The 12,223-nt window shown below is 35.1% G+C and overlaps 1 protein-coding gene across 1 annotated transcript; it reads left to right on the forward strand.

Moving 5' to 3' along the window:
- The first annotated feature begins 10,160 nt into the window (after positions 1–10,160).
- Positions 10,161–11,105, forward strand: LOC120589477 (olfactory receptor 6N2-like). Its single transcript, XM_039847000.1, has one exon. It carries the CDS (start codon positions 10,161–10,163, stop codon positions 11,103–11,105), a length of 945 nt encoding a protein of 314 aa, XP_039702934.1.
- The last annotated feature ends 1,118 nt before the right edge of the window (positions 11,106–12,223 follow it).

Genomic DNA, 12,223 nt, shown 5'->3' on the forward strand with positions numbered 1-12,223 from the left:
AATTTCCCCAACACCATACATGGAAGAGGCTTTCCTTTCTCCACTATATGTTTTTTTGCTTTTTTGTTGAAAATGATTTGCCCATATAAATATGAGTTTACTTCTGGACTCTCAATTCTGCTCCACTTGTCCATGCGTCTGTTTTTCTGCCAATACCATGCCGTTTTGATTACCATCGCTTTGTAGTATAATTTGAAGTTAGACAGAGTGATGCCTCCAGCCTCGTTTTTTTGTCTCAGTATGACTTTGACAATTTGGGGTCTTTAGTGCTTCCATATAAATCTGATGATTTTTTTGTTCTATTTCTTTAAAAAACACCGATGGGATTTTGATGGGGATTGCATTAAATGTGTATAATGCTTTAGGAAATATGGTCATTTTAACTATGTTGATTCTTCCAATCCAAGAACATGAAATAACTTTTCATTTCTTTGTATCTTCTTCGATTTCTTTTAATAGGATCTTATAGTTTTCATTATATAGGTCTATGACTTGTTTTGTTAATTTTATTCCTAGATATTTTATTCTTTTTGTTGCAATTTCAAAAGGAATTATTTTTTCCTTTCTTTTTCTGACACTTCATTATTAGAGTATAGAAATGCTATGGATTTTTGAACATTGATTTTGTATCCAGGGACTTTACTGTATTTGCTTATTGTTTCTAGTAGTGTCTTTGTGGAGTCTTTAGGATTTTCTTTATAGAGAATCAAGTCATCCACAAATAGTGACAGTTTGACTTCTTTGTTTGCTATTTGGATGCCTTTTATAGCTTTCTCTTGTCGGATTGAACTCACTACAGCCTCCAATGTTATACTGAATAACAGTGCCTTGTTCCTGATCTTAGAGGGAAGGTTTTTAGTTTTTCACCATTAAGTATAATGTTGGCTGAGGGTTTGTTATATATGGCCTTTATTACGTGAAGGTACTTTCCTCCTATACCAGTTTTAAGTGTTTTAATCATAAATGGGTGTTGTATCTTGTCGAAGGCTTTTTCTGCATTTACTGATATGATCATATGATTTTTACTTTTTAATTTGTTTATGTAGTGTATCACATTAATGGATTTGCATATGTTGAACATCCCTATGCCTCTGGGATGAAGCCCACTCGATCTTGGTATATAATCTTTTTAACATGTTGCTGTATTCGGTTTGTTAGTATCTTAGGATTTTTGCACCTGTGTTCATGAGAATTATTGGTCTTTAGATTTTTTTGTGTGTGTAATCTTTACTAGGTTTTGTATCAGGGTAATATTGGCCTCATAAAATGTGTTGTGAAGCATTGCCTCTTCTTTGATTTTTTGGAAGAGTTTGAGAAGAATAGGTATTAAATCTTTGAATGTTTGGTAGAATTCACTGGTGAAGCCATCTGGTCCTGGACTTTTACTTTTTGGTAAGTTTTGATAACTGTTTCAATATCCATACTGTTGATCAGTCTATTTAGATTTTCCAGATCTTCTTGATTCAGTCTAGTAAGATTGTATTTTTCTAAGTACGGGTTCATTTCTTTTAGGTTATTAAATTTGGTATTATCTGCTTTTTCATAGTATTTTTATATGATCCTTTGTATTTCTGCAATATCAGTCGTATTTCCCTTCTTTCATCCCTGATTTGGTTATTTGTGCCCTTTCTCTTTACTCTTTAGTGAGTCTAGCCATGGGTTTGTCAATTTTATTAAGCTTTTCAAAGAACCAGCTCTTTGTTGTATTTATTTTTTCTATTGCATTTTTCTTTTCAATTTTATTTATTTCTGCTCTAATTTTGATGATTTCTTTTTTCTGCTGACTTTAGGCTTCATTCCTTCTTTCTTTTCTAGTGTTTTTTTGTTTTGTTTTGTTTTGTTTTATTTTGTTTTGTTTTTTAGGTGGAGTGTTAGGTTGTTTATTTGGGCTCATTCTTTTTTTGGAGGTAGGCTTGTAATGATATGAACTTTTCTCTATGACCATTTTTGCCCTGTCCCAAAAGTTTTGATATGTTTCTATGTATCTCTTGATCTCTCTTTTGATTTCTTCTGTGACTCAGCTATTTTTCAGTAGCATGTTGTTTAATCTCCATATATTTGTGGTTCTTCCCAATTTCTTTCTGCAGTTGATCACTAGTTTCAAAGCATTATAATCAGAGAATATGGTTGGCAATACTCTTATATTTGTGGAGGCTGTCTCTGTTTCCCAGTAAATGGTTGATTCTTAAGAATGTTCCATGTGCGCTAGAGAAGAATGTATAGGCAACTGTTTTGGGATGGAAGGCTCTGTAAATGTCAATTATGTCCAGTTGGTCTAATGTGTCATTTAAGGATGTTATTTCCTCATTGATTTTCTGTTTGGATGATCTGTCCATATCCAACAGTGGGGTATTTAGGTGCCCTACTATGATAGTGTTTTGTCTGTTTCTCCCTTTAGTTCAGTTAGTAATTGCTTTACATATTCCGGGGCGCCCTGATTGGGAGCATAGATATTACTAAGTGTTATGTCTTCTTGGTGCATGATTCCCTTTATCATTATGAAGTGTCCCTCAGTATCATTCTTTACCATTTTATTTGGAAGTCTGTTTTGTCTGATATTAGTATCACTACTCTCTTTTTACTCTGAATGCTATTTGCTTGAAATGTCATTTTCCGCCCTTTTATTTTGAGTCTATATTTGTCTTTGGAGCTGAAATGTGTCTCCTGGAGGCAGCATATGGCTGGGATTTGTTTTTCGATTCATTCTGCAACTCTGTGCCTTATTATTGGTGAGTTCAATCCATTTACATTTAGGGTGATTATTGAAATATGAGGTCTTCTTATAAACATTTTATGTTTTGCTTTCTGGTAGCTCGATGTTTCCATTGCTTTCTTTTCCTTGTGTTTCTGTTTTCTTTTTTTTGGTTGTTTTTTGTGGGGTTTGCCTCTGGTACTTCTTGTTTTATATTATATACTTAGATTCTGAATCTTTGATGTGTGGTTACCATTACAAATATGAAAAAATAGTTATATACATGTATATATACATGTATATATACACACATACACACACACAATCATTTATTTTCTTCTGCATGTGCCTTATCTTCATTCATCTTCACAAATTTGGTTCTTTGAATGCCCCTTTTCAGTCATTATTATCTCAATTTGTTCCTATGTATGCTGAATACTCATTACTATCTTGCTATAGCAATTCTTTTCTTATTGTTTAAGCTTATAATACCCTGTTCTTTGTAAGGGTTGCAGTCCTCTGCTTCTATTTGCCTGATAGTCACTTAACACTTAATTATTCTTTTTTTTTTTTGTCATTTTATTTTAGTATTTCTTATAGTGCAGGCCTCGTAGTGGAGAATTCCTTCAGTTTTTGCATGTCTGAAAAAGTCTTAATTTCTCCTTCATACCTAAAGAAGAGCGTAGCTGGATACCTTATTCTAGGCTGGTAGTTCTTTTCATTTAATAGTTTAAATATTTGATTCCATTCCTTTCTGGCTTGTAATGTTTGCCCTGAGAAGTCTGATGATAATCTAATGGGTTTACCTTTATAAGTTACTGTATTTTTTCTCCCTGGCTCCTTGAGAATTCTATCTTTGTCATTGATTTTTGATAACTTTAATACAATGTGTCTTAGTGAAGGCTTTTTTGGGTTGAGATAATTGGGTGTTCTGTTGACTTCTTGAATTCCAAGCTCCAGCTCATTCCTTATAGTTGGGAAATTTTCATCCACTATTCATCTGAAAATGCTTTCTAGTCCCTGCTCCTTTACCTCGTCTTTGATAATGCTCATTATTCTTATGGTTCCTCTCCTGATGATATCAGCTAGTTCTTGAATTTCTCTTTCATTATTTTTCATTCTTCAGTTTCTCTTCTCTTCCTTCTGATTTAGTTCTAGAATTCTGTCTTTGATACCACTGATCCTTTCCTCCATTTGATTGACTCTATTTCCCAAGCTTGCCATTTCAATTTTCAACTCTTGCAGTGTGGTTTTTATCTCCAGAATATCTATTACGTTCTTCTTGAGGGTTTCAATCTCCTTGTTCTGCTCTTCTAATTGTCTTTTCAATTCCTGAAATTGTTGATAAGACTCGTTTTGAAATTTATTGAGATTTTTCAGAAGTACTATCTTGAATTCTGTCATTTAAATTGCATATTTCTATGTATGTAAGCTTATTTTCTGGAGATTTTTCTCTTTCTTTCTGAGATGCCTTGTCACCTTGGTTGTTCATGGTGTTTAATGGACTATTTCTCTGCCTGGGCATTAATGAAAGTGTATTCTATAGTTTTTCTAGAAGAACATTTATTATATAAAGGTTTCTCTTTAGCCTGCTGCAAGGAAGGAGCTTTTCTTTCAGTTTTCAGTAGGTGATATCTAAGCTTCTTGGATTCCTGCTTTGTATCAATCCTTAAAATGCCATTAAAAAAAATTCTTGTAGATATTTAATCATTCTCGCTACCCTCAATTTCAAACCCCGTCAGTATTAGTGATAGTCTGGACAGGGTTTGCTCAGATTCCCCTGGGGTTCTGCCGTTATTGGTCTCTGAGGTAATGGCGGCAGGGGCCCTCTGCGTTGGGTTTGAGGACCATGACTCAGCCTCGGCTTTGCAGACAGGATTGGTAAAAATCAACTGTTATTTCTCTGTGATCCTGCCCACTTCTCTGTCCTCTGTCCTATCTCCTGATGTCTGGTCCCTTTCATTCAGCGCAGCAGTTCTCAGTAGACCCAGGCAGGGCTGTTCAGGGAAGTTCCTGCAACTTCACCTCTCTCCCTCCTGCAGGGAGCTCTGGCTGCTGCAACAGGCAGTTTCTTTATATTTCTCCCAGCACACCACCCAACATCCGGGGTTCTGATCTGTTGTAGCTCTTACGCGCAGATCCCACACTCAGCCGTGCTGGTGTGCAGTTTGGGTGTTTATTGTTGAGTATGAGATGTTCAGCTTATTATTGTTTCAAGGAGAGAGATCTGGGGACATCTCTCACTCTGCCATGTTTCCAAAGATCTTCCAAACATATTTTTTTAACAGATAATATATCTACATTGTTTTAAAAATCAAAATAACTTATGAATTGTATATGTAGAAGAGTATTTCTCCAACCCAGCTCACCTACCCCTTTTTATCCCTAGCCAACCCTCATCCCCACAGTAGGAAATAACTTTCACTGGTGTTTCTTATAACCCTGTAGTTTTCTTTATGCAAAAACAAGTAAGTATAAATATTCTTATATGGTCTCTGGAGATCATTTTATATCACTGTAGAAATTGAATTTTGGCAAACAGCTCCATGCTGTTCCACTGTATGTTGAATTAATCTATCCCTTATTGAAGGGCTAATGTGTTGCTTCCAGTCTTGCTATTACAAACAGAATTACAATGAATAATTTTGTGTATACATTCTTTGGTATATGTGCACACACATAGCTAAACGATGAATTCTTAGAAGTGTGACTGCTGGGCACAAGCGAATATGTAGAATGCATAATTATTTCTTAATTTTCTTTCTATTTTTATGCTATCTTATACTCCTATAAACAATGTATGAAAAGGTGTTTTTCTCTGTAACCATTCCAACAAATTGCGTTTCATTATTTTGTATCTTTGTGGATCTAAAGGTGAGGAAAGTATCTCAATGTATTTAAATTTGCATGTATCTCATCATGAGTTAGGTTGCATACATCACATTATGAGTTAGGTTGAATATCTTTTTATATGTTTCAGTGCCCTGTGGGTATTTTAAATGTCTCCCCCACTCCAATTTAAGCATTTTGAAGAAAGGGACTATGTTTTATGCATCTCATACTTTCCATAGTATGAGTGTGGAAAATAGAAAGCATTTAATAAATATATTTAATGAATAAATGATAGAATCACTGTGATTTCTCATCTTATATTATTTAAGATACTTTCAATAACATATTTTCTAATTTTTGGATCACATTTGTTTTCCTGGAAAACAATATTATGTATAAAATTCTAAAGAATCCACTAAAAAAATTATTAGAAGCAGTAAATAAATACAGTAAAATTGCAGAATACAAAATAAATGTACAAAATTCATTGTGTTTCTATACACTAACAGTAAAATTTCAGGGAAAAAAGTGAAAGAAAATCTATTCCTTTTGCAATTGCACCAAAAAGAATAAAAGACCTAGAAAGAACCTTAAAACATGTGAAGGACCAATACATTGAAAACTATAAGACATTATTTTAAAAATTGGAGATGACACAAAGAAATGGAAAGATATTTTGAGTTCATGAATTGAAGGAAAAACAGTTAAAATGGCCCATACTGCCCGAAGCAATATAAAGAATTAATGCAAACCCCAGAAAAATCCCAATACCAATTTTAAATGAAATAAAACAAAAAAAAAATCATAAGATTTGTATGGAATATCAAAAGACCCAAAATAGTCAAAATAATCGTGAGGGGGAAAAAAAAAGTTCTGACATATCACACTACCTGACTCAAATTATACTACAAAGTGATGATAATCAAAACAGCATTGTATTAGCAGAAAAATAGACAGAGACCAATGCAAGAGAATTGTGAGCTCAATATATATATTTCCCACATATATATGGGCAAATAATTTTCAACAAAAAGCCAAAAATATAGAGTAGAAATGAAAACCTCTTCAATAAATGATTCTGGGAAAATTGGAAAGCCACATGCAAAAGAATGAAACTAGACTGCTATCTGTCACCATACACCAAAATTAACTCAAAATGGAATAAAGATCTAAATATAAGACCTGAAACAATACATTGCATAGAAGAAAACATAGGTACTAAACTCATGGACCTTAGATTTAGAGACAATTTTATGAATTTGACCTCAAAGTTAAGGAAAGCATAAGCAAAAATAAATGAATAGGACTATATCAAACTAAAAAGCTTCCTTCTGCATGGAAAAAGAAACCATCAACAAAACAGAGGCAACAAACCCAGTGGAGGAAGGTGTTTGCAAACAACATCTTCGATTAGGAGCTAATATCCAAAATATATAAAGAACTTATACAACTCAACAACAACAACAACAAAACAAGCAATTCTATTAAAAAATGGGCAGAGGACCTGAAAAGACACTTCTCCCAAGAAGACAAACAAATAGCCAACAGACATAAAGCGATGCTGAATTTCACCTAGCTATTAGGGAAATGCAAATCAAAACCACAATGAGCTACCACTTCACACCTGTAAGCATGGCTATTATCAACAGACAAATAATAACAAGTGTTGGAGAGATTGTGGGGAAAAAGGAACCCTCAAAAACTGCTTGTGAAAATGCAAATTGGTACAGCCATTATGGGAAACAGTATGGAGGTTCCTCAAAAAATTAATAATAGAATTATCTACCATATAACCCAGCAATCCCTCTTCTGGGTATCTACTCCAAAAATTAAAAAAACGTTTAGTTTTAAAGATATATGCACCCCGATATTCATTGCAGCATTATTCATGATGACCAAGATATGAAAATAACTGGTGTCCTTTGATATATGATGGGATAAATAAGATGCAATACATATATACAATGGAATATTTCTCAGCCATAAGAAAAGGTGTAATACTGTCATTTGCAACAACATGGATGAATCTTGAAATTATCATGCTGTGTGAAATAAGTCTGAATGAAAGTTGAGAACCATATGATTTCACTTATATTTGAAATATAAAACTAAAAGCAACAACCAATAAGACAAACAAATAAAAACTTATAGACACAGTCAACATTATGTGGTTATCAGAGGAAAGGAGTGGGGAGATACATAAGGGTAACAGAGGTCAAATACATGGAGATGGAAAGAGATTTGACTCTGGGTGAACACACAATGCAATATACATATGATATATTATTGAATTGTACACTTGAATCCTATATAATTTTATTAACCAATGTCACAGTAATAAATTTAACAAAAATTAAAAATAAATATATCTATATTACAGAATATTTAGAAGAATAAAAAATTACTTATAAAAGTAATTCAAAACATTTATTTATCTATTTTTCTAATCATTTCCCATAACAGGTTTTTTTTCAGATATCAACAATCATATTGTTAAATTTTGATGCTTTTGAAATTCTACTTTCTTCACTTAAAAGTACAACGAGAACTCTTAGTTGTCTCTTTTTCTAAATCATGAATTTCTTGATGAAGATATCAGAACTTATTCTTTTCTCTTGCTCCATTTCTAACAGAATAAATATTAAATGAGCATGCTCATCATTTGGGGGATTATATGAGAAGAAAATAAACATTTTTCTCAGCCAAGGAAATCCTAAACATGGAACATTTCAATTTTTTCTGTCTTCATGCTACTTTGAACTCAAACTCCTCACTCCTAATTCATATCCAATGCTAAATCTTTAACATACTTTTTTTTGCACTGATTTGGGTTCATGTATAAGCCTCTTAGAAACACATATTGTGTCAAATTAGTTGTTCTTTGAAGGTAAACCCACAGCCATTGTAATATACTCTTAATGAGAAGCCATGATGATACACAATTGGGCACTACAAAGCATGGGGGAAATCTGTCTCAGAATCTGTCTTACTGATCAATAACCAGGACTGGAATTAGAGGTGCTTGGTGTTAGGGACTCTGGAGAATGAAGCAATTTATCAAATGGCAATGATAAACATCCATCCTAGAGAAAGGCAGGTGTTCCAGAATCTAGGAGTTGAGTAGAAATGAAGCTGATTGAAAAATCTCCTTGTATGGAGAATTTTTAAAAGATAGTACTTAGTTATGGAGTGCTTAAGATAATACTCTCCATGTGAGCACAACATTATGCAAAATGGGTTGTCTCTCCCCATGCAAAGCTATGTGGAACTTGCAGAAAATTCTAGTGACCCAGAGGGGACAATGTCCCTGAGGTTGGATTGCAGAGCCCAACAATCAGGGTTATAGAGTTGAACAAAATCATTTGAGAAATAGAGCTGATTGCCTTCACTTTCTTGTGCCCACATCTTTTCCCAGAGGAATACATACTGAGAGAGAGTCACGCCCAGCAACCTCAGGGAACATGTACATAACCCATTAACAGCAAGGAGCACCCAAGAGACCAACATTTGAAGGAACATGAAATATAAGGAGGGAAATATATTGAAAGTAGATGTGACACTGAAGAAGAAGCTACAAGTCTGAATGCCATCAGAACAGTCAGGTAGTAGGCAGGGATGCTACAATAGAGATGAGAGTAGCTGAAGAAGAGGACAAGGAAAGGGTTTTGACCTTTCTTAGGTGAGGTCTATTAAAATTTTGGAGGAAAACTCTAGGGACAAAGGTATAGATGTCCCCCATAACCCATTAACATTTTTCAGTGACTTTAGAGAACCATAAATTATCTGTATTGTAGGTCTTAGAAAACACCTGTTCAAAACTTTTTATTTTAGAGAAGTTGAGGTTATGTAAGGAGAAGTTGCTTAGCCCAGCATGCATTGCCAGTTAGTGACAGAGCAAGTTCACAAATTCCTGACTTAAGTAAGGCTCTTAAAAAAAATAAAAATAAAAATAAATAAAAATAAATAAAAAACTACCAGGAGGTTCTGACCTCATGGTTTTCCTTCATGAGAATTCCTTGTGCACATCTTATTTGGAGATTATATTTTCAAAGGCATAATGTGTCCACTGAAATAAATTATCTTCAGGCATCATGGACCTGCGATATCAGAGACACTTCTTAGAGCTTCTGCATTTCTTTTATTTCCCATCTTTTCTTCTTCTAGTCCTCATGAGAACTCTATAAACTATGAAGGGGAGTCCTGAAAGATGCCTCAACAGTCAGTTTTAAAGGATGACTACCATCCTTTCTCCAGAGCCAAGTATAGCTTTTATTTTACCATTAGAAACTATAGGAAAGATAGAGGTAGGAATTTTTCTCTCTCTTTTGTACTGATGGCAGAGTAGGAAATAAATCCATCTAGAACCTAATATCATAGCATATAAAAAATGAACTACAATCAGGAGCCTTGATTTCTAGTTCCAGCCCTGTCAACAGCAGATTCTAGGATATGGTTTCAACTTTTCTACCTTTGATGCTGTAGTTCCTCTCTTACAAAATGGAACCATTGGTGAGATAATATCCAAGTTTCTTTTAATTGTTCACATTCAGTGTTCTTGAAACTAGAAAAATTTCTGAAGAGAAGAAAAATACAGAAGTAGTAGTTATTTTATCTTTCTCCCTTGTTCTCAGGAATTATGGATCATGTCAATCACACATGGACTCAAGTGTTCATCCTTGCTGGTTTTACTATCACTGGAACCCTGCAGCCTCTTGCATTCTTGGGGATCCTGTGCATCTATCTCTTCACCCTAGCAGGAAACTTGTTCATTATCATCCTGGTTCGAGCAGATTCTGGACTTTTCACACCAATGTACTTCTTTATCAGTGTCCTCTCCTTCTTGGAATTCTGGTATGTCAACACCACAGCGCCCACACTGCTGCATACCTTGCTCCATGGATGTTCACCCATCTCATCAGCTGTGTGCTTCATCCAGCTGTATGTCTTCCATTCATTGGGCATGACTGAGTGCTATCTGTTGGGTGTCATGGCTCTGGATCGCTACCTTGCCATCTGTCACCCACTCCACTATCATGCTCTCATGAGCAGAAAGTTACAGTTATGGTTAGCAGGGGCCACTTGGGTGGCTGGCTTCTCAGCTGCACTTGTACCTGCTAGCCTCACAGCCACTCTGCCCTTCTGTTTGAAAGAGGTAGCCCATTACTTTTGTGATCTGGCACCACTATTACAATTGGCATGTGTGGACACAAGCTGGTATGTTCAGGTCCATGGGGCAGTGATTGGAGTGGCCACTGGGTGCAACTTTTTGTTCATTTTGGGGCTCTATGGGGATATCCTGAGAGCTGTGCTGAAACTGCCCTCAGCTGCCAGCCGTGCAAAGGCTTTCTCCACCTGTTCCTCCCATATGACTGTAGTGGCACTTTTTTATACTTCTGCCTTTACAGTTTATGTGGGCTCACATAGGATTCACCCCGAGGGCATGGAGAAATGTATTGCCTTGGTATATGCTCTTTTTACTCCTTTCCTCAATCCCATTATATATACCCTTCGTAACAGGGAGGTGAAGGAAGCCATGAAAAGGGTCACTGTCAGAATCAGGACTATTTTAAAGGCACCCTGACAAACTCTATTGTTATAGCCCAGCTTTTTGGTAACTGTAGAATTCATCCAGTTGTTTAGTTAATCATCTTGTCAGAGTAAAAGTAAACATCAGTGAAAGAATCAATCAGATCATTTGTCAAACATACTGCAAACACCCACTCAAAAAGACAGTCCTGGATTTATCAGAGTTCGAACATATAGAGAGGAAGTATGTCTTTGATTTCATCCTAATGTAATGGGGGAGAAGTGACACAAGGAGGTAAAAACTCAGGGAGTGTTTTGCTAAATTTATGACTTCATGCCATACTGGGAGAAAGAAGACCAACTAAAGCTTAGAGTGAATACTTTGGTCAAGATAGAATTCCCAGAGAAAGATTGAAAATGTGAAAAACAATATTAAGAACAAGAAGACTAAACTTATAACTTGTGTAAATTTTAGATGTGAAGCAGTGATCCATGGGCAGAAAGTTTATCAAAGTAGATTTCGGTGATCCAGGTCTATCTTGTGATCAAAGGTAGCTTAGTGAAGGAGAGAATGAGCCTATTGGGCATGCGGCTGGAAGCTAGAGAGAATAATTACTCTCCAATGAGGCAAGAATAGGGTATTGGAAATAAGGGTGTTGTCTGAGTTCATTTTTAATATCATGGAATATACCCTGAAATTATCTGGAGCCAAACAGAAACAACAAACGAGCAGCAGAGAAACCAAATGCTTTGCAAATCTTGTATATAAAGCACACATGTACAAAGTAGAAAGCAGATTGAAATTTAAAATTTGAATAAAGATAGGGACCTAAAGTTCTGATCACATTCTATCTTTTCTTTTCTCTTCCCATTCCCCAACTACTTCCTCTATTGAGCAGAGATTGAAAACTAATGCTTGGGTTCAAATTCCATGCTTTAGTGATGTGTGAATTGAAGGTCAAATACCTGCCAAAGGATGTCAGAAAATTAGTGAGAAAGACAGGACCAAAATCTCCACAGAGATTAGGCAATTGTATAGGTTTTAAACACTTTATCTACTTCTCATTCTTATATAAGTAAGTGCTAAAATATAAACTATTATTTTTGTATGTCTGCCTTATGCCAGGAAGTGATAGCTGCTTTCACAAATGCACTTTTTATTTAATCCTCATA

The sequence above is a fragment of the Pteropus medius genome, unplaced genomic scaffold, assembly GCF_902729225.1.
Source record: "Pteropus medius unplaced genomic scaffold, Ma_sr-lr_union100, whole genome shotgun sequence".
Classification (NCBI taxonomy): Eukaryota; Metazoa; Chordata; class Mammalia; order Chiroptera; family Pteropodidae; genus Pteropus; species Pteropus medius.